The sequence below is a fragment of the Chamaea fasciata genome, unplaced genomic scaffold (genome assembly GCF_029207755.1).
Source record: "Chamaea fasciata isolate MVZ Bird 193981 ecotype frontalis unplaced genomic scaffold, bChaFas1.0.hap1 SCAF_4, whole genome shotgun sequence".
Taxonomy (NCBI): Eukaryota; Metazoa; Chordata; class Aves; order Passeriformes; family Sylviidae; genus Chamaea; species Chamaea fasciata.
Genome location: NW_027094089.1, coordinates 4,462,111 through 4,490,018, shown reverse-complemented (window position 1 = coordinate 4,490,018; position 27,908 = coordinate 4,462,111). Strand labels below are relative to the sequence as shown.

At 41.7% G+C, this 27,908-nt stretch overlaps 1 protein-coding gene across 4 annotated transcripts in view; it reads right to left on the bottom strand.

Moving 5' to 3' along the window:
- IQGAP2 (IQ motif containing GTPase activating protein 2) overlaps positions 1 to 27,908 on the bottom strand; it is a 128,028-nt gene that overhangs the window by 88,204 nt on the left and 11,916 nt on the right. For 3 of the 4 annotated variants that reach the window (XM_066180754.1, XM_066180756.1, XM_066180757.1), the window contains exon 2: positions 17,872 to 17,971. The exons of the other annotated variant lie outside the window; for it this stretch is intronic. In XM_066180754.1, coding sequence (XP_066036851.1) covers positions 17,872 to 17,971 — 100 coding nt within the window. The remainder of the gene's footprint in view (positions 1 to 17,871; positions 17,972 to 27,908) is intronic. 4 annotated transcript variants of the gene reach the window in all.

Genomic DNA, 27,908 nt, shown 5'->3' with positions numbered 1-27,908 from the left:
ATGTAAAGAAATGCTCAGTATTCCTGCACAGATTATATTTCTCCTTCTCCCTGTCAAGAATAAGTGATATAAATCAAATTACAGGGCCTATGTTTTGCTCAGGAAACACTGCTCTAGTTTGCACAGGATACACTTCCAGTGAGCCAAATGTCTGAAGTTTTCTTCCCATGCAAAGTCAAAAGAAGAGAGAAACAGAGGGCAATAATTAGAACCTAAGTTTCACATTCACTTCTCATAGATGACAAACAGCCAACCAGGAGCAGATTCAAAGTTAAGCAGGAAGCAATGAATGACCATGTAAAACTATCACATGAGCCTTTGTCTGGATGAATTTTCTTTTTAGTCAGGTCACAGCTTTTACCAGGTCAGTACAAAATACTCACCAAGAGGACTGCATTCATCCCAAGAATGATCGTCATGCCAAGTTTGGAGGGCTCCTTACCTTTTATCATGTCTCCCCATTCCCAAACTATTTCATTGGTTTGATGTTTTTATTTGTGCTTCTATATACAGTACAGGTCTCTGTTTTTCAAACACCATTTGATAAGTCTTGTTCTGTTCACTATAAAGTTTCTTGGCTATTCAGTCCTTGACTATAAGTATAATCCTTATCTTCAAGATAAAAACTCCACCATAACACACTTAACATGTTCAACACCAACTTTTTAACTGTCAAAATTACTATAGCAAATTACCACTTGATTGTCAAATATCTTGGTAATACAAACTGTTTAATCCTACATGTTCAGAAGCTGTTTAATCTAGAGACAGTGACTATCAGGTCTTAGGCACTCCAAGGAAATGTACCACTAAGGATTATCAGACCTTGTCCCCTTCTCTATAAATGAGTCCCCCTCCAAGAACAGAGCTGTGATCTAACAATCACCAGAATAAATGTGTTGATAGTTACAGGACACCTAAGCTGTTTTAAAAGAGCAAGAACATAGTGTGCTTTAGCAGTTCAGTATTAGATACAAATCATTGTTTACTGCATGAGTATACAGAGCTTACAGTTCGACATTTGGACGGAGCAGAACAAAGATCTCCTTATCCTTACAGAAGTGAGAACTCAGCACTTGTTCTGAGGGTTCTGAGCAATGTTTAAACTGTAGCAATTCAAAATTTCAAAACCTGCAAAGAGTTATTTTCAAAAAAAAAAAAAAGGATAATCATGACTAATTTGGCTGTTCATAGCACTACAGGAATTATTAGCACCATACCTGCTAAACTGATAGGTTACAACGAAACTATGTCCTGGCAACTATCAGAAGGCCACCATGGGGCAAGCCTACATGACCTGATGGTCCTGCAGGCTGTCACCTTCCTGAACAACTTATGCAGAAAACCTGAGTTTTCATCCATCCCTTTCATCACAGCTCCAACCTGACTCGACTCCAACCCCTTCTGCCCACTCGACAGGTGCAGTGCCTTGCAATCCCATCTGTCTATCCAACTCCTGCCTGCACGCTTGAGGCAAAGGGCAGTATTTTCATTGTCTGAAGAATAAATCTTCTCCCCTCATCCAAATAGCTACCCTCAGTTCCTCATCTCCTTCACTGCTTTTCCAGTTTCTTAGGCTGTTTGACTGTGGCCTGTTGGAGCAGGCTCCTGGGGGAAGTTTGCAGAGTTTGCTGTGGCTGTTCCTCTTCTCCCTGCATGGGTCACCCCTGCTCCCCCACACCATCAACCCGTGTTTGCTTCTGCTCTTCATCTGGTTCCTTTCCTTCAATTCCTACTTGAATTCTTTTGATGTCATCCTAGTCTAATTTCTGCCATAAAGATTGTTCATGACTTTTCCAGCTGCTTTCCCCAGGACATAGTCTGAGGTTAAGCAGATGAAAAGCAAGAGAAAGCCTCTTCAAACTCAGGAATATACTTCATCATCAGTGGCTAGGGAACTGCACCCCCAAATCTGTTCCCAGCACTCAGACCCAGCTGATGGAACAGAAGTGGCCATTCAAATCTCACACTCAGAACAGCTTTTCATCTTTCCCTTCCCTCTTTCTCTGCTGATGAAACCATTTGGTTACGGTGTCATCAGAGGGGGCATTTGAACATCATCTTACCTGTTCCTTTTCCCAGTGCACATCTGTAATTATTGCTATTTCCTCATCCAAACCTCATGCTTTGGCACAATCAGTGACAGTAATAAACCACTGCACTGCCCCATTTTCAAAAAGTTTTCATTTTCTGCCTGCTTAGCAGAAAGCCATATGTGCTACAGCAGTGCCATACTCACTGTGCAATGTCTTTTATATATACACTGAGACAGGATGTTCACTGTATTCATCCCTAATCTGTTCAAGTAGGTCACTCAGAGTTCTGTGTTGCACACACCACTGACAGAGTATCTGGAAAACAATATTTCCCCAAATACTCAGAAAAAGTGTGTCAAACACAGACCTCAATCAATGTGACTACCTATAAAAACCCCCAGATTTAAACAGAGCAATAACTTGTCAAAGTCTGAACCTTGAAGTCCCCTTATCTGTAGTTTTAGACCTTCAGTTGCTAGTAAAGCACTTCTAAAATGAGACCTAGTGGGCATGACAGGAGAAAAGTGACAAAAAAAGAGATTGGGCCTCACTGCCCTGGTGGGATCCCAGAGTCTGGAGTGCTGCACTCAGCTCTGGGCAGTCCCCAGGGCAGGAAGGACATTGACCTGTTGAAGCAAGCCCAGAGGAAGAACACCAAGCTGATAGAGGAACTGAGCACCTCTCCTACAAAGAAAGGCTGAGAGACTTGTGTTTGTTCAGCCTGAAAAAGGGAAGGCTTAGGGGTAACCTAGTTGTAGCTTTCCAATATCTGTAGGGAGTCCACGAGAAAGACAGAGAGAGACTTTTGATGGAAAGATGGATATGACAGGGGAGGAAAAACTGAAAGAACAGGTTTAGATTTGATATTGGGAAAAAATTCTTTACTGTGAGGGTGGTCAGGCACCAGTACAGGTTGCCCAGAGAAACTGTGGAGATCCCATCCCTGGAACTGTCCAAGACCAGATGGGGAGGGGCTTTGAGAACTTGGTCTAGTGAAAGGTGTCCCTGCCCAAGCCAGAGGGTTGGAAATTGTTGGTCTCTCATGTCCCTTTTAACACAAACCATTCTATGATTTCAGCAGTCAGCATCAGATTTGCATTAAAAGTATTTTAGTTCCTCCAACAGACTCCATCAGTGGAGAAGATTTGCCAGCTATAATTCCTACACACCAGAAGAACAGAGCTACTGCTGATGTTAATGAGGCAGGCCCAGAAATGAACACAAAAGTTAAATCTTAGAGACTGCATTTTTTCAGTTTTAGAAAAAAGGTATTAATGGGTTCCTTATAAAACCTGGAGGCATGGTTCTTTACTATTTACATCATGGAAAATTGTCAAACCTGCTGAATAAAAGCAAGTCAAATGAAACAAAGCTATCAGTCTCCTTTCATGTATCACTGCACTTTCCCAGTGAAAGAGGGAAAAAAGGGTCTGGACCACTATAAAGCACCTACTGAGTGTTTCTTACACAGTTTTTCTCAGGTAAGTGGCAGAAGTCCATCTTCAACTCACTTGCAGGTATGACAAATTTATAATTCAAAACACTTCTTCCAGTGTCCAACCTTGAAAATCTACCGTGGGACAATAAGCTATTTTAAAGCTGTTAGGAAACTTCTGCAGATCAAGTAGTAAATCTCTGATGTGTCTTGACAGGTTCACATCAATTAATAAACTGTAGTTAGAAGTCTTACACCTCTAGGAAAATTCAGTACAGTTCACTTACAGCTCCGTAAGCCAACATAGCTAACAGAAATTAATTTATGAAAAAGGCTCATTTTTATCACCAGCTCAACCACTTTTGACCTTTGAAACATGACCTCTATTCAAGGCAGAATTGTACTTTAAACTCATTAAGGACATATTATGTCAGGGTACTTCATCACAATTTCTGAATGTATGCCTTGAGAGAAACTTTCCAACAGATGATGCAGGAAGAAAAAAGAGGCCTGAGATTACTCAGTTTTTTGGCTCCTTGATCAGTCTCCTTGGAGTAATATGGTCATCATGAAAACATTCTGCAAACACTAACTCAATAGTATTTCAATGTTTAAATGTCAAAATTGGATGAAAGCACTATTGTGCAAAAGCACTAACAACTGTTATTTTAGAAAGTGCTTTATCAGGCATTACCAGAGCTGTACTTCTAAACAAAGGAGTTTTCTTGTTTTATTTGCAAGCTCTAATGCTTCCCAGAATTTTTACTAGTGGCAGCCATATGAAAGGATTCACTCCTTGAGGTGATACATCCCATTTTACACTAGACACATTCTTATTTTAACAGTAACACTCAAAAAGCTGAATGTTTCCCATCAAATATTTTTATACCTGGTTCAGGTAACAAATTTGCACACACTTTTCCCAAATCCTTGCTCCACCAGTCGTGAGAAATTTAGAGGTTTCTCACCTGTAGCAGTAGGAAAACCTCTGCAGATTATTCTTCTATACCTGCTTCTGCTGCTACAGATGCCCAAGCAAACCCACACTACCCCTCCCTGCTCTGTCCCAGCACTGCGTGTACCAGCAGAATTATCTGACCTCAAACAAATGGCTAAGACACAGTGACCACAGAGAAAGGTCAGGGGCTTTGTTCACCTGCTTCTTTCAATGAATCTGAGAAGTGGAACACCTAAAAACAGCAAGAGCAAGTAATTCCTTCAGTGCTTTTTTTAGCACAGACATCATCCAAGAGCACAACTTTGTTTTGTTTGGCTTTTTTTTAAAGAACTGTTTTTCATGCTTGGGAAAAGCACAAACTGTCGGCATTTAATTTACAAAATCCATTTCTTTCACCTTATTTTGTCAGTCTCTTCTCTTGGTTTAAAAAAAAACAAAACAAAACAAAACAAAACAAAACAAAACAAAAACCACAACGCTATTATGGTGTACTGTCTTTCTGAAAAGCCAGAAGGCATTTTCATACCAGTTTTATTTTCACCAAATGTTGAAAATAAAAAAAGGTGTTAAAAGAAATTTGCTTATTCTTGAAAGCTCCCAAATGAACCTCACACTCCCTTCTTAGTCCCAATCCTTGCCATTCCTGTAAACAAGAGAAAAAGACTCTGATAAAATCAAAACATTCTACAAATTTCTCATTATGCCTTTTTGTTGGTGATGAACCATAAGCCTTCTGTAGATTGGAGGAAATTTTTCAGTACAACCACCTGCTTATTCGCATCTTGCATCACATGAAAGGCCACACAGCACACTCAGCATTAATTATTAATCTAATCATGTTATCAAAATACCAGCTAAGCAGGATCTTCAGAGAAGATAGTATTCCTCTGGTGACATCCAGTTCAGACAGCACAGAAACATGATAACCATAGAGCCCTGTGAACTCTGCCCTGAGTCAGTCTCTTCTTTTGAAACACAAGGATCTTGACAGAGATGTAAATCAGAAGCACTGCATGCATGTTTTCTCTTTCAGTGTGCTGGAAATTAATGGATTGCTGAAAATTTCAGCAGTGGGTATCAGTGCTTTTAGTAAGCCTGTAAAGCAATGGCAGAGTTCAGCCCTTGGTTTTGAAATCTAAAGACAAACCACAAGAAAGTGAAAGTGCTTAGAGATAAATATATTGAATTATTTCTGTGCTAAGGCAGAATCCAAACAAAAACCACATAAAGAATAATCTTTTGCCGACATACAGATTTTGACTTCATTTGCTGAAAGCAGAACAAATACAAATAATAGTTTTGCTGACCCCATGAATGTTCAGCACATAAGGAGCCCTTTACAGATTTCAGAGGAGGTCTCAATTCAGCAGCTGCAGTTTATTGCCTCCTCCTTGGCATTTTGGGTTATTAAAGGTCAATCTTGTTAAATGCTCCAGTTACCCCTGCTTTCCTGGTCCTTTTTTGCACAGTGATGTAAAATTCAAACTTTTGTTAGACACTTTTACAAAGGTCTGAAAATGCTGTTTAACATGGGGGTTTTTTATTTATTATGGTCATTATTGCTATTATCACCACTGTTGTTGTCATCATCATCATTATAATGATTAAAAGGTTCTTCACCCGTAGGGTAGCTGGGCACTGGAAGAGGCTCCCAGGGGTATTGGTCACAACACCAAGTTTGAGAGAGCTCAAGGACTATACTTCTATGATTCTGTGATTTCCCAAGAAATAAAACAATTGCTGTTGAGATTGAAAATGCCACTGCAATCTCAGTCAGTAACTGCTACAAGCAAATGAGATACTCCCTGCAAGTTTCAGGCCCTGAAAACTTAAACATAAACAATTTTTCTTATTTATATTGTTCTCCAACAGTAAAAAAACAGAGGATGTTATATAAATAATGAGAAGTCTCCCAGCACTCCTATCTTGTCCTCAACAGAGTAGGAGTGCATAAGCTCACAAATAAATAACACTTCTGGGATAAATTCTGTTCTCTTCTATCACTTCTCAATTAGAAAAACAGTGTATGATACTAGCTGTCATGTGATACCACTTTGACCCTGAGGAAGAGGAGAAAATGTTGAAATTGGAATCACAACAGAACTGTATTTACTTAGGAAAGACAGATCAAGGTCTCTCTCTCTGTCGAGATGGAAAGCAAGAGGAATATTAAAAAATATCTCCAGCTTTATAAACCAAAGGGAAAAAAAAGCCAATACCATTCAATACTTTACCTTGCATTTACCAACTTCAAGTAAAGGGTAAGCTCTCCCCAAAACAGACAGTAGACATCCCAGTTTAAGTATTATGCTAATCACATGCTTAGATCAGGGCTTTTGTGAGAAGGAAAAGAAACGGAAGAGAAACATGAACAAAGGACTTGAAAATTCTGTAAAAGCGTGCTATTAAAAATTCAAAACCCTGCAAACACATATCTGTTTAAATGCCACCAGTACTTCAGAGAAAATAATAATAATAATAAAAAAAACCCCACAATTTTTTTCCCCTCTCCCAATAGCTTATGTTCAACATTGAGTGGAATTTTGATTTCTGTTTTTTTTTTAAACAGTTGAAGATAGTGTGCCTCAAAAGTTACTGGGTGGGTCAAGTCAACACTTCCCTATTCTGTAGATGTTAAACAGAAAAATGGGTAGCCCTAAAACCCAACTTCAGTCACGAATCCCATTGAACTCTGTTCCAGCAAAGAGACTGCCAGACCAAGGCCTGGCACTCCCCCAAACATGCTGCAAAGTAAATCCCACATGACCGGGTCTGTACATGAGGCAAATGCAGATGTGCTTGAATAAAGCACACTGTGCTTTCCTTGGATTGCAGCAAGGGAGGGGATGCAATCTGCAACTTGGAAACTGCCAGGAGAGAAATACGTTCCAGCTTTTAACATCTACTGATGTGACATAATTTCACTGCTTTGTTTCCTTAACAGAGAAGAAGAGTTTGGCACAATGTGTAAATAGATTTTTTTTTTAATCCATTTCAGACCAGCATGTTTGACAGTCAAGCTTTAAAGACAGTCAGAATCCTACCACAGAATGTAACTTAAGATGCAATTGAAGCTTTGAACCTTTCTCCAAGGCCAGCAACAGGCTGCCCACTTGCAGCAGCATCCTCCACAATCCCACCCAGGCTCACAACCCAGGAACAGCAGCCAGGGTCCATAACCTGCATGCAATGGCCCTCCACAAATTCCTCCCATCTTAAGCCTCCTGTCTGGAGTACTTTTTTCACATTTCTAGTAAGCCATTTACCTGTCTTTCCTTGCTCCCATAGCTGCTTCTATTCTATCCTCTGGCAAACAAAACAGACCTGACCATAGCTACAACACAGCAGGGCAATTTCTGTGCAGTGGGATATGCATGCCTGCATGAATCACTGTGTTTTTCATTGCCTTAGTGGAAAAATTCTGCCTTTGGACCTGCAACAAGGAGACTGACAGAACAGAATGACAGAGGTAATCAAAAGCATTGAGTTTAAGTCAATTTCATTCATTACAAGTGTTCCTCTTACACTCTTACTGCATCAAATTTTATAAAGCATCCACCTGCTCTGACGGCAAATAGGCTTTAGAAATAGTTAGCATGCTATAGTTGACAGAAGGGCTTGAGCTGTCAGACTAGCTTTACCACTTCTCTTGTGAGGTGAATACATCACCAACAGCCCATATGGGAGCAATAAAAGCCAGGACAAGAACAGGCTCTCATGTTTGCTGCCTTGCAAAGTGAGTAGTGCCTTGCAGAAATTCCACATCTTCACACCTGGCAATCCATGAACTTTCATCCCAGGGCAGTCTAGCTGTTTGTCCTCTGGATAGCTGGAAAATTATACAAGCCATTAGCCATCATTCTACCAGAATAAATCTGTACTCAATGCCACAGTACAATTCACTTGTCAATACTTATCAATTCAACTCAAATTATTTAAAAAAAAAAACCCCAAACCTGTAAGACTCTCTCCCCTTTAAGCTAGTAGAGCTGCTACACTTGCAGCTCTACACTTGCAGATTGCGGAGGTGTCTTCTTCCAAGCCAGAACCTGCCTAGCATTTATAGGGACTGGAAGCTGTATGAAGTATTACCCAGCACTTCAAGCTGTAGAGCAGCTCCTTCTATTCACTTGAGAGGGTTCATTAACAACCCTTCCCCCAGACTTAAATTTGTCAGGCTCAAAACCCATTCACAACCTAGACTCTGCTTCTGAAACAAATTTCAGGCCTTAGTTGTCAAGAATGGTGCTAGTGTGCAGTAGAAACAGTAGAGTACATTAAATGTTTGAGGCCATGTACTGCTGCCGCTGCCAAAACAGACAACCAATACCTTGCCTCTTTATTTTGTGCCTAACACACAGCTAATTCTGAACACGTGCACCAGATTACAGCAATATTTGGGCTACAATTTCTCTTTTCACAACAGAGGCAACTCCACAGTTGGTCTTTTGTCTTTCATCTACTTGTGAATCTAATAGCACCAGCCATTTCATATGAGACACCAACCAGCTCATATGATTTGAAACTGCAAAATAAAAATCTCGTCAAGAATTTTTTTCCTTGTGTTTTAAAGAAAATATTCAACTGAATTACTTTAAGTTATACTGATTCAAGAACACATGCCTGAGGAAAATGATGGTGGTCAGAACATGGATTTTAGGCTCCAGAGAGTGGCTTGAAGCCTGTGGGAACTTAGTGTTCTCTCAGTCCAGCCTGGGAAATCATGAGGAGCAATCCAAAACGATCCTTGTAGATATCCTCCTCCTGACACGTGGTGTTTTTCCAACTTGTTATTTACTTGTAAGTAAGAAAACAGTTGAGAAGTGTTGTTCTAAATGACCAAGCATATTGATTGTACTGAGACATTGTATAACAGTCTGGTTTTCAATAAATCTTTGCCATAAGCCTCCCAAAGAACTGGAATTCTACGTGCCTTTAATTGAGCCATCCCAAATCGTAACGATACATGTCAGTTCCACAACTCAGCTGAAAAACAGATACATCACTTCAATTTTCCAGAGGATGGTTTGGCTCTTTGCCCCTTTTGGTCTTAAATCTGAGATTGAAGAGATTACCCTGAAATCTGTCTTCCTGTGCATTACAGAAAGTGCATAAGCAATTCAAAGAAACATGGGCAGCTGGAAAACAGAAACAATGAGGAACACAGCCATTTTCACAGCTTTCTCTAATTTGAGTGAGGTGGAAAGTATCTGAGGGGTTTACATTGCCACACACAGAGGTCTGCACATGCCCATCTAAACCTAGCAACAAAAATAGCAAAAGGTATTATTGGGAGGCTGTCCCACTGTCAGCCTCAAATGAAAGTGGTTTCAGAACATCAGGAAGTGCTGACAAATGTCCAAGCTCTTAAAAAGTCCATACAGGCTCTTATCTCCTCTAGGACACTACTACAACACTCTAACTCTTAAGAGATCCTTGAATTTAAATACAGATGAACACAAACTCATCTTTGTTAAAACACATGAATCACTGAGACCAGCAGCAGTCAAAAGCACCAGACAGTGCACACGGCCGAGCTACACAGCCTCACAACCCAGTCAGCCCAGTTGTAAATCTGACCACTTGTTGCTCTGAAAAGCAACCACACCCCTTGAAGAGGGCTACCACTCATCTCGTGGGGAGGAACACTGGTCGTGCAACAGCTCTATCTACTAACACAGGATTCACATGGTCTGTGGCCAGCAACATCCACAGCTGAAGGATGTTGCAGCATTATTCCTGCTGCAAGAACTCGTATCTCATATCCCCTGCAGTTGTTAAATATGAGATACAAAATGCCATAGTGCTCCTTCTCTGGACACTGAACTGTTGGGACATCTTCAGCTGTAACAATTTCCAAAGGAGCCCAGACTATATCCCTCAGAAATTCCTTTATTCTATGAAGTGCTTGCTTGCAATACCTAGAAGGCAAAAGCTGGGTGCACAGCCATACCTACAAATTCAGTAAGCACTGATGTCTCCAGTCCTTGAGCTGCTTTTCCCATCCAGAGCTGAAGGTACAGCAGCACATGGGTTCTTTTGCAAATCTAAACATCCATTGGACCGATTTTAGGGCTTTCAGTCTCAAAGCAGTAGCTAAGTCACAGAAATGTGGATTTCTAGCACCCACAAAGTAACAGCAAAAGCCTCCTGCTCTAGCAGCGTGAACCTTGTGACCAGATATTTCTTGTATCCTATACAGTAAGATCCCATAGACACCTGTAGGTTCCTCACTAGCAGTAGGGATCAGTACAAAGTAGTGCTATAAAGGTTACCACATCCAGCTGCTGCCTCATCTCCTCTGATCTGTGAAGGGCTATTCATACCTTCCCACAACACTTTCTGCCAGAGCCTGAATAAACACTTCTTCCAAAGATCAACAGCTCTCCAGGACATGGTAAGCTGAGAAAGAAGGATCTCAACATGTGAAAAGTACACTCCTGCTAAAGGGCTGTTAAGAAGCAAATTCCTTCATTCCAGGTAATTTCCTCCTCTGGTCCAAAGCAAACAGGCAGATGATGACATAAAGCTTTTTGATATAGGCCAATGGGATATGTGCCAGGGAGAATGCACCGCTCTCTGGCCAGCTACTCCAGCCCCATGGCATGCAACCATTGCAGTCCAGTGCAGGGGGCATGGGCACAGCACACAGGCACTGCCACACATGTCACTTATTCCATCATTAGCACACTAAGAAGCAATTGCCTTAGCTGCTGTCAGGTAAATAGGAAACAGTGCAGAAGGATTTACCCAAAGGTCAAGAGCAACACTTAAACCCTTCAACACTAAGCAAAAGATGTCCTTCCTTCCCACGGATACTGTCACAGATCCTTCCCAACAAGAGTTTCATATAACTCTCTTAGGAAAGGTGCAAACCCCAAGTACTTCTGCTACCTCTAATCCTCACAGATCTGTTCCTCTCTGCACATCTCAGCCCCAAGCTTTCCTTCAGCAGCCTTCCAGATACAGAGTTTTGGTTTGGTGATGTACAGGCAGCCCTGCCAGTGTCCTTACTCCTTTGTGTGCTCCCCATGGTAAGGTAATAACTCAGACACTACTGATGCCTTGGTGAGGCAACCTCAGGTCATGCTCAGTATTAACTAGGAGCTACCCCTAGGGTGCAGAATGAAGCCATCACTGATCTGACAATCAGGTGGTCTTGTGAGTGGAGCATAAAGTCAAAGAAGCTTTCTAGCTGCACCACAGAAAATCCAAGGTGCAGAGGGGAAAGTGAAGGAGGAATGAAAATGCTGTGCACTCTCTTGGTGAAGCTGAGCCCACAAACACAAATACATGGGCAGCAGAGCATGAGCTAGCTTCAAATTTGTCAGTCTTCCTATTAAAAAGAGAAACCCAGCAAACTACAATTCCTTTTACAAGACAGTAGTGCCTAAAAGAAAGGTGGAAAACTTTGGGAAAGAGAGCTAACTGGCTCTGAAGGGACCATACTGTTAGCTTCAGTGCACACCATGGGACAAGTGCCATATGGTTCAGTCTACAAAAACAAAGGTCATATCCATCATTACTCTGCATCATTATTCCACAGCCATACACACTGAGCAATGACCCATTACACGTTACCTCAACATGCCAGTAAGCAGGTCACTGCATCCTGTACAGAAACCAGCACAAAAGGTTTCCCTCCCTTTAGATCTCACCGTCAAGACCTTTCATATGCAAATACCACTATCCAAGCAACTTTTTGATTGATTGATATCACTGACGTCACACCTGCATACAGAAATTCTGACTTATCCACACAATCGTGGAACTCTCCAAAACAAAACACTGTTCTGCCAGTATCTGGCAGTCATGCTAAGGACCAAGGTTTGAAACAGCAAGTATACTTGCTGATCAGTACTTCTGTGTGGACCAAGACACTTCAGCAAAAGGTATAACACAGCTAAGTAGGTTTCTTCAAATAATTTCACCTCATGACTCACCCTAATTTCAAACATTTGACCTTTACAGAGGTGCTTCCAGTCATGTTCACTTGTACTTTTATTTGGCTTAAAGCAGGCAGAGGTGGGGAGACAAAGCAAAGTTCACCATTTACAACATGATAGTAGACTACCAATCCCAAAAGAATTTTCTGACAAACCCATATGAAACACGTAACTAAGAAATACTTTAATATTTTCTGCCTAAAATTAGGTAGTTTTACAGCTAACTTACAATATTTTATATTACTAAGGGCACAGATCTTTAAATATTTCCTGTAGTCTGAAAGTATTTGAGTAACATTAATTCACTCATGACCTGCCAGGGCTGAAGGGCTGCCATAATTTTACTCCTGGAGAAACAGCAACATGAAACCTGGCAGACTTCCCCTGTAGTACACCAAGTCTTTGTAGAACTCTGGTGCCTTCCCCAGAAACAGTGGCCCCTTTAGCCACCCTCCATGGTCCCAGAGTCCTGGCAATTTGAGCTTTCTGTTGTGCTATGGTACTGCAAAGCTCTGGATCTAACCAAAGCCAAGTAATCACTTCAGGGTTTGAACTTTTAAGTACATTAAACTGTATGGACATTTTTATTCAGCAATTCCTAACTATCATATCACCAACCAATACCGCAACTGGCCATTGCAAACCAATTAACAAAAAACCAACATTATAAAAGAGGCATAAACGGAAACAAAATTGGATCATTTGTTACTGAAAAGAAGTTGCAGAAGAATGAGAATTTACTTTTCCAAAATAAAAAAGCCTTTTCAAAAATAAATTTCCTGGATAATTTTCTCTTACTGTATCTTTATTGTCCTAATATTGAAACTAAAGCTTCAGTATTTTACACAAGTTACTGCCTTACTGAACAGCTGAGCAAGAAAAAAATGTCCTGGCAGCTCTGCTTGTTGCAGAATATGCTTTATGAAACAAAGTATATTCCATTTCTTGCAGGGAGAGTCAAGGCGCATAAAATAAGGAGTTCCATGGTTAAAATTCAATCTTATCATAAGAAGGTAAAATTTCTAAAAAGCCAAGAGAAACAGTATCTACTTAACTATGGATGATTATAAGCCTAGCCAGCCACAACACATTTAGTGAAAATTTGATTTGCTTTATATGCCAAAGCTTCAATCACAGTTAAAGTCCTTCAAATCTGTATAATCTTTACAGTGCAGTAATCACACATCTGCAAGGAGACAAGCAACAGCAAAAGCCAAACCCAAGCCAGAATTTGATGTGCTGGGTATTTCCTTAGGAAAGGAGGATGCTGTGGTAAATATTACTTTTGCCAGATTGAGGCTGGGAAAATTGTGGGCATGCACCTGTTAAAATTCACATAAATCAAGAAGACATGAGGGCTTGTGACACAGCTGTTCATGCCCACCTTAGATCTTTGCTATTTACTAGTATGACCTTCCAAGCTACACTGGATATCTGTCAGGGTAATGTCTGGAGGGCTTCTATTCGTGGCATCCATGGCTACATTTCCTGAAGTGTGAAAATCCCTACTCTTAATTGTATATTCTTGATTTTTTTTCTTCTCAGAAGTTCAAGGACATGGGACACTATCCATTTTCTGCCCCTTTTTGTTTAGTATACAAGAGACTTCCCTTAAAGACAAAAGTAATAAATCAAACAATATATACAAGGAAACAGAACCTCATTTTATCAGATGTGTAATTTTAGGAAGAAAGAAGATCAGCAGTCTAACAAAACCTGGTTTTTTTCCTCAATATCAAATGTAACACCCTATCAAACCTTACTGACCTCTGCAGATATTACAAGCCTTCTCATTGTGTTTAAAAACCAATTTCCTATGTTGTATAGGTGTAACAGATACTATGCCTAGCTCAGAAGGTATTTGCAGAAGCATTAGCTACCAGTGACAGGATTCTTTATTCATGTTGAACTTGCCAAGTTTTTATTAAAGCTGGGCTATAGGAATTAAGTATGCAAACAGTGATCAGAAAAGCAGCTGAAAACACACATTCTTCACCTGTTTAATTAATTCTGGAATTTCAAAATGCAGAGCTACTATAAAACAGTGTTTTTGTTACAAATATGGAGAGAAACAAAATAAGCCTCCTGACATAGTGCTGTTCCAGTCATGCTCTGTCTGATCTTTTGGTATTTACTTTTTATTTCAGTATTTATTACTCTCCAATATGGACCAAAGCACATCGTATTTGCACACAGCTGATTACCTAAAATAGTATTTGCTGTCACTTCAGCAGCTGCCAACTGGAAAAAACTCACCTTAACTAGCTCATTCAGTCTATTTATTATAGACTGTGATATCCACAGTGTTAAAGAATATTAAAAAGGCCTCTCCAAGCACTCAGGACAAAGATTAAATATGTCATGAAGGTGGTTTCCACTCCCCGGATTCACCCAGGAGGGCACTGCTGTGAGCAGGCAGGCAACAGGCACAGCTCTGGGTGGTTTCACAACCAGCTGCTGCACCTGGGGCTGAAGGCACCATCCTGCCTGCCCTGGCTCAGACCCACTGTCACAAGTGTGCAGCAGGGTAAGAGGCCCTGCACATGCCATGGGTGCTGTTCCAGAGCTGGGGATGCCTTTGCTTTCACTCCAGAGTTGCTCCAGAGCAAGTTTTGCAGCTGAGGGACCCCTCCATCCAGCAGCAGCAAAAGTTGTTGATGCAAATCCCCTGGGAATATTTCCTGTGGAAGCACTCTCCCAGCACAGCTGAAGGGCAGCACCCACCACGTGTCGTGGAAGAAGCCTACACTCAAGAGTCCCTACCTGGTCTCATTTGAATTATGACCCTGTTGCTCTCTTCGTCTCACTTTCCAGAGTCCCCAGTTTTGTTCAGGCTCTGTAGTGACAGTGAAAATGCCATAATCACACGAGTACAGACAAGGACTGCACATCAACATTTCACCCCTAACCAAGGGTGGATAACCATGCAGTGAGGAGTGATACAGAACATCCTCATGTTTCCCATTTCACCAGACTGGGGCTGGGAAAAACGTGGGCCTGGTACTAGCTCAGCCTCCCTGGACAGCATTGGTCACCTCCTGGGAACACAGGGATAGGGGCTGCACAGCAGTGAGACACAGGCATTTCTACGTGTTCCTGCAAGATTTTTTGCACCTGTTCCTTGCTGGGTTGTTTCCTCAGTAGTGAGAGTGTTTTGGGGCAAAGCCTCAAGGTACAACAAAATTACCTGAACGGTTCTCTGTGAAGGGAGACGTTTCCCTTCACAGTCTGTTTTTTTCTCATAGCAGCGCTGTCTACCCAAAAGCCCTCCCAGGGCCTTCACAACACCCTGCATAATCAGCCATTCCTTCCTAATGAGCACTGGCATCACTGAGGCAGAGGAAGACATCCAGCAGCATCATGCTGTCACATCAGCTCCATCCATGATAGCCCAATCCCTTAATAAGGGATTAATAATTAATAACTCCCTTAATAAGGGAAGTTCAATGCTCCTCACGCTGCAGAACTCATGCCCACCTTATGAAGTAATAACCATCGAACAGTACTAGTATATCCTGATTTTCCAAACAGAGGCCCAGAAAAGCTTCCAGTTGTCTAACAATCCTGGGAGTAACTGTCCTGGATATCAAATCCCATCATGGGCTGCAGAGCTAAAGGAATGCTTCATCTAGAAAACTGCTAGTGCCAAGAATCTCTATGAAAATAAATACAAGGAAAGGGAGGAGGTTACTCATAGCAGATGCTAATTTAAGTCATTAGTTGTAAAAATAACTTCACATTTCCTTGTGAAAAATCAAGGGAGCTGCTTCAAACTAATTAGAGGACTTGAGTTCAAAGTGACAAGTAGCCCTGGGAAAGGGGAAGGTTGAAGAGAGCCAGGAAGAAAAAGTAGTCATTACAGCAGCAGAAGAGGAAATGTTGAATTTGGAGACCAGATGCCATAAGGCAGCAAGTAGGTGAGTTGCAACATACCAAGGAGAAACCTTGAGTGAAATCAAGCTCTGACTCACTGAGGTTAGCTAAGATGGTGGACCTGATCCAACATCTCCACAAGTGAAACCCGCTCCCTTTCCCTCCTTCTGGTGTGCAGCTGCACCCCATCCCCTTCCTCTTGCCTGCACAAATCCTCCTCAGACCCCTTGATCAGACCAGTCAGCTCACCATAAACCACAGAAAAACAACTCAGCAGGAGAGCTGAGAATTCCCTGCTGGCATAGCAAGCTGACTCATCTGACCAGGGGCAATGTCTTGGAGCTGCACAGTGGGGGCAGCAGGAAGGACCATGCAGAGCAGGTCAGTCCTCCCTGGCAGCAGGGAGACACTTGCCGTCTTAAATATCCGAACAGGGAACCACTGCAGGAGAAAGAGGAAGAAAGAGCAAAGGAGGCAATGTTTGCTACACCAAATGGAACAATGTAGTTAGGAGGAAGTAAGAACAGCTAATTTTTATAACAATGCCGCTAGGACAAAACCATTGGCAGAGAGGGAAACTGTAGATTCAAGGCCCAGAGCACAATTTAATAGTAGATTACTGACTGAAATACACTGGTTTACTCCATTACAGAGATTCTATGCTTTGTCTTCATACTAAGGTTTCACAGCTCACACTACTAATCACAGTTCAAGCTTTCTTTTCTCAATAGAAATTAATAGGAAACTCATCCAAACACAGTTTATGACTAAAAACACCATCATCAACAAACACTGAGCAGAAGCAGGACACTAGCAATGGTGCCAATAACAATAACATGAGTATAATAAGCATCTTCAAAAGTCTGATCACATAGAATATAAAATATGCTTATACAATAATTGCAGCACTTGAAGATACTTCAAAAGCACAAGGATATTGTACTGTTTCCCTGCTCTCTAATTATGAAAATGTTAAATATTTATTTTGAGAACAAAATGAACATAGCACGGTACATTTGCACAAAGGTGATCAAAATTCTGTGCACTTTCAAATCAGTGTTTCATCACAGGCTGTTGCTCCAAGAAGTGAGTACTGCTGACCAGTAGGAACTGAAGCAAGAGCAGAGTCCATCTCATCTTACAGCCCTGCCTGCACTTACCACTGTAACACTGAGATGATATTGATCATTAAACCTGTAGGAGCCCAGGTGATTCTCTGCCATCTTAGCAACCTGAGTCACTCCACAGGCAGGAGCACCCAGAAGGGAGCATAGCCACAGAGCCAGGAGGAAAATACTTTCCCCCAGTTCATCACTTAAGCCTGACTCAGCTTCCCACAAAACTACAACCTTGTGTTTTAGTATCCAGCCCCTACTTTCGGTGAAAATGGACACCACAGCCAATTTCAGGTTGCTGTCTTGGTTATTTCTAAATAATCTTTCTTTGAATCAGGCTTTTCACACTGGGCATTAGTTTCCCATACTGAGTGCTATGTTACTCTGACATTCAGTTAATCCAAGTAGTTCACGAGACGTTGAATCAAAAATTATGATGCTCAAAAACACAACAGGCCTGAACATCCACATTTAAAGACCAGAAATAAGTGTGCTTTCATTTACTTACCTTTTTGCTTCTTCTAAGTGGCAGAGATATTCATAAGCAATATTCTGACGTCTTCTCTCATCCATTTCCTCAGCAGAAAGCCTTTCATCATCCACAATAGCTGCAAACAGAAACCCATATCAAGTTTTACATGAGTCGCTGTGATTTTCAGAGCAATTTTACTCAGAACCTGGGCGAATTACTGAAGAAAGAAAATTAAAATAGTTATCACTTCTCTTTAAAAGAGGCCTTTTATAGTATGGTGTACAAAGATGTCTAGGTCACCAGGAGCGTTCTGTTCTCTCTACAGTGGATTCCTCAAGTTTCACTACCTCAAGACCAAGCATGCATTGTTCTGAGGCCATAGCCTGGTTTGGGGACAGGACGGAGCACTCAGACATGGGGGGCTGAGGCAGGGAGCCAGCAGAGCTTCAGCTTACACATCCTCAGAGGAGTTTGAGGGCTCTCATGAGGAAGCTCAAGGCAAGAAGCAGGTGGAGCAGACCCATGATAAGCAGATCCTCAACAGCAGAGACAAAGACAACACACTGCAAAGGTATCTCAAGGACAATGTGGGAATTGCCTGCAACTTCAGGAACCCATGAGACTGCAACACCCTGAGCTGCCTCCCACTGATGGAGATGATGAGGGTTGTAATCAAATGAACCATCTGTGGTTTCTCCTACTTAACTGCTGCAACCTCATCACCTATCATAAAAACACTCTCCCAGCCTATAAAGGATGTCTGTGCACTTGTCCTGCTGCAAATGACCCCAATTATTTACAGCTACTACACAGTAATTGGTCTTTCTCTACTTGTAGAGTACAGAGAGGGCCTCCGTAAGCAGCTCTCCAATTCTTCCAAATGTTTCTAGCAGCAAGTCTGAAGGAGTATACTGTAGTGCTGACTTCTAGATGAATTTCAGCCACAGCGGTTGAGACTTTTGTGAACAGCCTTTAGCATAAATCAGTTACCAAAATCTGTGCTAGTACAGTGCCCTATCTGTACTAAGCTGAGTATTGGACTAGATCATCTTGAATGTATCTTCCAACCTTGATGATTCTGCAAAAAACGCGGTCCTACATTCTTTCACGTTTTCAGTCACATCACCTCTCATGCCACAGATGGCAAGCCAGTGGCTGCATCAGTGAACCAGAACAAGGGGAAGCTCTTGCTAGAGAGATGTGTTTGTGGGAGGATTGGCTCCCTGATCTGAGTCCCTGCATACTTGCAGACAGAGGGGTGCAGGCACCAGGGAGGGGACGGAAATGCAGGGCTGGGCTGTCTCTGCTCTCTGTGGCAGCCCACGAGCTGGTGAGCTGAGAGGATCATGACACCTCAGAAACAAAAAAAAAAAAAACCACAGCCCCTGCTCCTCCTGAAATGCACCGGGACGTGCTTTGTTGGCTCCATTCCCACACAGACTCGTGCATGCCACAAGCAAGTTCTCAGCTTTTCCCTGACCATTGCTTCAAGTAGTGGATAAACACTTTCTGGTAATGGATACAGGCAGCTCAAGTAAAAAGCACTTAAAACAGCAGGACTCCGAGCTTTGCAAGCACTTGCATACCTAGAAATCTGTACATCAAAACCAACCAACCAAAGCAAAAACAAAAAACCCAGAGAAATTATCTCACATGCATTTTTTACTGAGGACACAAAAGAAATTACACTACTCACCCACAGTTTGGACTGATGCTACCATACATTTTTTAATGTCTTGCATAGATGTTTCAAGCCTTGTAGTTTAAGTTTTAATGACCACATGGGAGCTGATATCTCTCATCTCTCATCCTTTGCTTTTAAGATTGCTCCTCCTAATTACCCAGATGTTTCACACAGCTATCAAAAAAATACATGCCTTGCTCAGAGTTTCTTTTAAGTCTGGTAGCTCCAATAAGCATGACTCACTCTAAAATGAGCTCTCAGATACTATAATCAGGATACCACTTGCCACGAACCAAAACAGTTTGGAGGCAAACATGGGGTGCAGATCATTTCTGCCTGGCAAACTGGCCATGGAGGCTGCTCTAGTACTGCTCTTGCCTCACCACCATCAGGGCAACCAGACAGGCTGCTCCCACTCCATGACATATCTCCTCCACTGCAGAGGGCTCCTGCCTTCCCAGAGCCAGGGAAAAGTACTGACAAGCCACCACACTGAAATGTAATATATTATTTTATTTGCAACCCCGAGATCAAGGACCCCTTCTCAAGAGCTCTCCCAGCCATGAGTGCTCATAAATGGAGACAAGTGCTCTCAGAAGAGGCCAGCTGATTGTCCTGGTTGGCTGTTGTCCTGCCAGCTGGGGTGGGACAGCCAATACTAGGCCAAACCCTTCATCCTCCATGACAATTCCCATGCCCCGCTCCTCATAACCTGTTAAACAGTTGTTTACTCCTGCCCTCCAAAGACAACTCAGCACAGCCATAAGCAAATCAGCAAACAGGCAGCTTGTCTGAAGGCAGGTGAAGGGAAACCACATGACCCATTTGATAAGTATCAGTCTAGGAATTAACCTGAATAACACTAATGCTTTACAATCTAGGCCTGGATCTGCACATCCATGGGTGCCTTCCATCCCCAACAAAGGCATCCCAGATCATTTGAGCCCTGGCCAGCCTCAAATGCCTCATTAAAATATTTGAAAATGTTGATTCAGGGAGTGGATGAAGGCACCAACAGATATTGTGGAATTGTCATAGTTGTTCTGCTTAGCAAACACTGCAACAATGAGAGGAAAGGGCAAGATTCCAAACCAGGTAACTTGTAGACACTGGGAAGTGCAAAACCCAGCTCCTTTCTAGAGAAAGTATCAGCAGCCCACAAATTGGAAATCAGACTTCTTTCCTGTCAGGGCCAAAGCAACTAAAGTTTCTGGGCTGGATATCTGAGCACTGAGAATACAGAGCTCAGGGAATGCCAACACCTACAGTGCTAATCCTGGGAGGAGTCTATTACAACACCAGCTTCCAATAAGTCTGATTACACACTCACCCTGCAGCACATATTGACTTCAAAGCAACTGTGCTATCACATCAAGGGTGGTTGCAGACACAACTTTAGAAACAGAAATGACAACCTGCAGGATAAAGGTGGCCTCAGGACTGAGCTGCAGAGGCAATTACTTTGAAGACTTGGGTTCCTAAAGTCTAGCCTATAATAATATATTCTGGCAAGGGCGTCAGTCTTTGACTAGAGCCCTGTGTACATCTCTCTTCAAACATCCTGAGAGCATCCATCAAGCCAGCCACACCAAGTTCAACACACAAACAATTTTGGTTTGGAGACAGAAAGCTCAGTCTTTCTGCTTAACAAACCAAGTATTAGTCAGAAGACTAGGAAGACTGATGAAAGAATAAACATATTTTTGCTATATCAGTAACTTTTTGATAATGCTCAGTTCACAAAGGAAGAGAATGCTGCAATAAAGGGTGTCAAGTGGCAAAGTAATCAGGGCTGGGCTTCACCTAATGACCTCTACCAAGCAGGCTCCTGCCACAAAATGTTCCAATTGAGAAGATCCAAATGCCACAGAACAAGACACACTCTACATGAAAGCTATACAGAGGGGGAAGAAAAGCATATAAATAATATCGTATGATTAAATTCATTAATTATGTGACTTAATTTCAAACTGAGAGGAGAAATCTAAAATATTACCTTGAAGAGGGAACGTTGAGAGTTCATCCGGACAACCAACAAGAACTAATTAAAAATGCTAGCCTTAAAGCTCTATTTAAATTCATTTTAGATGTTGACACCCTGTTAGCTAAGACTTAGTAGTCACAAAAGATGTGCTAAGACACCAAGTTCACTCGTAGACACTTCTTCATGAAAAGCAAACTGAAGGAAGAGTGTGTATGAAACACAGTGAGAAGTACTAAAGCTTAAATTGCCACACATGAGAGATTTATTCTGATACTCAGTATGGTGCACCAACTTTCTAATTCTTACCACAATTGATTCAACAGAAATAAAATGATATTCTACTAGCAGCTTCCTACATATGTATATTCTACATATTTAGCATGAAAGTAGGAGTTTATCAAGGAGTTTTCCTAAATTGAAGCCTTGGCCATCTTCCATCAGCTGACACATTGTACTTACATGCACCCTCCTCGTTCTAAAATTGTCTTGTGTAGGCAGCATCTAGGACTAAAAGATGTTTGGGGTCTGGTTATGAATTGCACAAACTTTCTGATGTGCCCTGATCCAAGACAGCCACTCCAGCGGTTGGCAAATTCCTGGAGCTATGCCAGCTGCTGACCACAGAGTTGACAATTCAACCCAAGGTGGACCATGTACCTACAGTGAACATGGAGCCTGTGGCATTCACTGAGTCAGACTCAGCATTAGTAGACAACGTGAAAACATTTCAGATTTCTGGATTTGAGCAAGTTCTCGGAAACAGAGCCACCACATCTGAAGATGCAATATTGTTACTGAAGCTAGCAATCAGCCCAGGTGTGCAAGAGCCACTGGAACCATGCCCTTTCTAGCAGAATCTGGAAACAGAATGAAAACTTTGGGTTCACAGAGATGCAGTCAGTTTACACAAGGATTTTAAAAACTAGAACTGTCACTGTAAAAGTCATCCAGTTCACAGTTCATTCTCATATTACATCCATGATAAGGACTTTGGAGGTCCCAAGATCAGAGAGATAATTTATATTGATACTGACTTTACTGGAAATCTAATCACTGTTTCAGTGCCTCATCACCCTTAGAGAATTTCTTCCTAGTGTCTAATCAAAATCTATCCCCCTTCAGTTCGAAGTCAGCCTCTCCATCTTTCTTGTAGGCTACAGCAAAGTCTCCCAGAGCTTTTTCTTCTCCAGGCAGAAAAACCCAAATTTTCTCAGTCTTTCCCCACAGGGCAGAAGTTTCAGCCTTCTGATCATTTTTGTGGCCTCCTCCTCAGGACCTGCTTTAACAGATCAGCATCCTTTTTATACATGGGTCCCAGAGTTGGATGCAGTACTCCATTTGCATTATTATGTGGCTGGAGTGGAGCAGGAATAATCACCTTCCTTGACCTGCTGGTCACAGTAGTTTATGTTTGAATTTACATTGACTAAGAGATGTTTCACAGGTCTAACTTGAAACAGTTTGCAAATTAGTCCATGGATCCATGGATTGTACCTTTAAATAGTGCTAGACATAAAATTTCTGTAATATGTAACAAAAGGGCATGCAAGGAAAAGCATGAATGTCTGAATACAAATTTATGGAACACTTTATGAAGCAAAATCCTTAAGTTATTCCAGTATAGTCATTTACCAAGGAGTTTTTGTTATCTTGGAAAAACTGAAGCTGGAGAAAAGACCCTGCAAAAACCTACAACAGCACTTAAGGCTTCCTGGTCATTAATTTTCTCTCACACATGACTATCTGCAGCAGTTCAAGAACACCACATGGCTGCTTCTAGCAGGCAGACCCTTTAATGAGGCATTTGCCACAGACATACCAAAGGACTTCTTACACTGAAGAAGGCAAAGAAAAGAGCAGAGGCTTTTATTTCCCTGGGCCAATCCCCCTCAATTTCCTGTCACCAGGGACTTTTTCCCATGCAAAGCAAGACGTGAGCTCTTCTGGCACCACAACGGGGAAGCTCAATGAACAAGACAGAACAGATGATGGAGAGAACAAAATCCTCTTACGGTAATAGAATTTGTAAAGTCAGGGTTGGGGTGGGGGAGGAAGAAAGAGATACAGGCGTAAATGCTGTAAAATGCTGGGATAAAAGTTTTTCACTAGTGTGGTTGAATAAAACATTAGCTAAACCACATTTGGCAGTCTCAGCTGTCTGCTGTCTGAGCCACACAAGTAAGCAAGGCAAGGCAGTCCACTGGCAAGAAGTTCTACAAATTCTGTGCACAAATTCTGTCCCCCTCACACCTTCCTGCCTCCCTCCTCCCAAGCTAATACTCCCTTTCCAGTACTAGTGCAGTCAAAAGCACTCAACAGAGCCATGCTGTAACAAAAACAGAAGCCAGGGAGCCTTTCTTGCGCACGGACTTCTGACTGACAGTTTGCTGGGCATAGCCAGTCCCAGTGATAGCTGAGCCCAGCACAACAGGCTCTAGACAGCACCCCATTTATGTCTCCCTGTACTGTGAGGACTTTAAGCATTCGCCATCACAATTCAGTGCTGTGGCTTCAAGAAGAAGCTAGTTGCATTTTAGATGGTCACAGTGACATGGAACCTTATGTTATGTGAGAACATATAACTATCTTGTCCTAGTTTGAAAGAGGCCAATAAATACAATTTTTGTGCCTTCTTTTTATTCGTAGTAAAATTCATACTCTCAAGTACCTAGCACCCCATGAATGCCTGTCTTGGACAGTTCAACTCCATGGCTGCTCCTAGTTTGGCAGTTCATATGCTGTCCACTGCACCAACACGGCACCAGCCAAGCCCTATACATGGAGCAGCTTGAGCAATGCTCTGACACAGGCTCACTGCTCCCTGTGCTGTCCGCATTCCAGCAACACAGGATCTGAGCACTGCTGGGAAGCTGCAAAATGCAGGGAAAAGATACACATACAGATGCCAGAAAAACATTTCTCCAAGCTACAAGCAGATGAAGTTCCCCCTCCAAGCCTCCACTCCAAATATCAACTTGCAGGTATCTAATGTAATGGTTTATTAAATTTGCAGAAGAAAGTGAGTCAACTATAACTATGTGAACAGAGGTAGTTCTACAGGCTACTAAGAAAAAATGGCTTTAGAGCATCAAACACCTATTATAGGTGTTCTGTTATTAAAGTATCTTGTACCTACAGGTCTATTGTTACACTAGAAGTGGCTCTGATGAAAGCACCTTTCTGTAGATTTCTTCTGTCAAAAAGTATAATTGCAAGCAACTAACATGTGTCTCACAGCAAAGAGACCAGATGGTCTGAACTTTTTTGTGTGTCTCCAGTTAGGGGTGTTCAGTCCATTCCCTGAACATTTGCTCCAAGGATGGGCTCTAGAAAAAGGCAGACATTACAAGCACTAAAAATCCTACCACAGCTTTGAACTTGGAGAGCAGATTCACATGAGAGAATAGACTAATATACTTAATTAAAGACTGGGGGTCTTCAATATGTAACTTTTCAAATGCTTCCAACATTGAACTACCCTCTCCCTTAAAAATGGCTGTATCTCTCCCAATCTAGTTATTTCATTGCCAAAGCACTCGGGTTCATATTTTCAAACAGAAATACAGATGCATCTTCTGGCCAGCAGATAGATGTGATCCATTCTCACAAATTGTGTGCCAAGCTGGATTTCCAGGGCCACTGTTCCAGACTGCATCTCACTGCCAGACACTGCACAAACTGGGAAAGCAAACATGCACCATTAGCATGGGAATGTTGAACATAGACATCTAGTAAAAAACATCCTGATATAAAATTTAAAATATTTGCTAAACCAGTCTTTCCCCTGAGCTTTTGCAGAGAGCCTCGTTCCTGTACATTTACTTTCCCCAGTCCTCCTCCCATTTCCTTGATAAAGGTCTTGTTTCAGTCTTGTGTATCTGCTTCCACAAGGCCAGCCACGTCCATTTGCAGATACTGAGCACTATTGCAATACGTGGACCTTGGGACTATCATTCAAGGAAACAGTGATGCAACAGCAACCACATTCCATGCTCCTGGAGCCAAGTGTCAAAACCACTTCATTTCAGCCAGACACTGGCAAAAGTCTGTGGGGCTCCTCAGACGTGTCCCAAGGTACTTCAATCCCCACAAAGTTTAAAAAAAGTCTCGTTTAACCACAGACACAAGATGGCTTTGGCATTGAGCAAGAGACTTCATGTGCTGCCAGAAAGTTTAACATTTCATTTTCTGCTTATAGGTATACACATCGTGTACTCTGCTTTTAAACTTCCAACTTTCTATGGTACCATCACATGAGACTTCAGTAGAGGTAAATATTAGAAGACACTAAGTAGTTCTGACATCACCTTACTGTATGATGATAGTAAAGCATGGACATCTCTTTCCTATTATGGTCTAGGAAACCTTATTTAGCCCTGTGCAGAAAAATAACATTTCATTTTATCTTAACTTCGTTATAATTGTTCAGTATGTTTGGAAGACAAAGTGGACTTGAAGGAAGCAGATGAGGATCCAACCATTTCTATTTAGCTGCCAAGTGTTGCCATTTATGATTACAAACATGGAATGCAATGTATCAGCTTGTTGCTCAACCATTTCCACCAACATTTAACTGCTGGTCTCACTGTCGCCAGCATACTTGGTGTAATTGCTTCATAAAATTGTAACTGCTTATCATACTTAGCTAGCTAGTCAGTTCAAGGCACAATACCTTTTCCCAAGATTCAGGTGCTCAAAAAACACCATTAAAACTCCTTTCTATGACCCAAACTTTTAGGTCAACTTAGACAATTGACCTTGGCGCTCTTCACTCACTTTTGTTTTTTTAAGCACTCTTTACTCATATTCACTATGTACTAATAAACCCTTAGTCTAAGTTCCCAAATTACAAGTCTAAGTGACTTATGCACCCTGAAGAGGCAGCGAACATCAATTACAAGCCATTTCTTTCACTTACAGGCCATATTATCTCTACTTGCTCAGTCCAAACACATCAGCATGGTCAAACCTCAAGGCAGCTTTTCAGAAGGTTACTCTGGTATTACCTCTTGTTGGAAGGTTTATTTAATTAATATATGTTTACAGCAAGAATTACATTTTTCGTGTGGGCTAAAAACAACAAAAAATTTTTAATGCTCAAGGCATTCAAAACCACATTGCACATTTGAACAAGATTTCCAGAGAGAAGTTCATGAGAAAAAAAACAGTAAAGTGTCAAGGGTTCCTTTGCCACCTTTATCCATTCGCTATTTTCTTAAATAAAGAACTTGTAATTTGAATTCTATGTATTTTGACATACTTATCTTTTGCTGTGTTAATTTCACTGGAGTTACTTTAACCTGTTTGCTTTATATTAGTAATATATATTAAAATCCTAAATGAAAGAGGCAAAATTTTACCATATAGATTCAATTTCCTTACATTTTACCTATTGTGACCTCAATTCAACTTAACACAAGCAGACTGTAAACAAAATAATGAGAAAGACAGTTTAATCTTGCCAGGCTAGTAAAATGCTCTATGAAAGACAGAAAAATGCTAGTGTCTGTAACGTGCCAGGTATCAACCTTGTAATTAGGTATAGTCAGAAGACAAATGCAAGTCTTTTGCCTAAAAATGCTATCAAATATTTTTCTAGTATGAGGCAGTTCATAATTTTTCTCTGAAGAGAACTGCACATGTATAAATAAGTCAAATGCATGCACACAACTACATAAAAGGACAAGCAACTTGTGGGCACTAGAATACTGTGATGACCATTAAAAAAAAAAAAAAAAAAGATAAAAAAAGGCAGCTAATCCAAAAGGCATTCATTCCTATGTGAGCAGTTGGAATAAAGAGTCAGAACAAGTTAACAGGAAAGGTGACTGTGCCTGCAGCCTTCTGCAGAACCCCAAAGGTAACTTTCATTGTGTGCAATCACACCACAGCGCTGCCTGAGGCCACAACCCCACCCATTAACACTGGTGGCAGGGCAGAAAGCCACTGCAGAAGTGGAGTGGAAGAACAGGAAAGTGGGGCTGGAGACCATCAGTAGAAAGGGCAGGGCAGAGACAGAACTCACTGCAGCGGCAGTGGGAAATCCAGATTCAGGCTTGTCTGCCCACCATGTGCTCACACACATTGCTGCCCACACCTCTGTGGCACTCCTCTCAGCTATTTGCATAGCAAAACCTCTGACCTAGCAGCAGTAAGATCACCCTAACTGTGTTGTTTAAGACACCTCAGACAACATACAGGGCCAGAATAAGGCACAAGGCTTACTGTGGCAAAGAGGGACCCCAGGGACTGGGGAAGGTAGGCATGTTTGACAAGAGCTACTGATGCTTCACCAGAAGGAAACTACTCCAAGTTCACAATGAAGAGCATAACACAAAGGTTTTCTGCTTCTGTTGTTACTTCTTGGTAGAAATTCATAAGACAGATAGCCATTTAAAGAGTAGG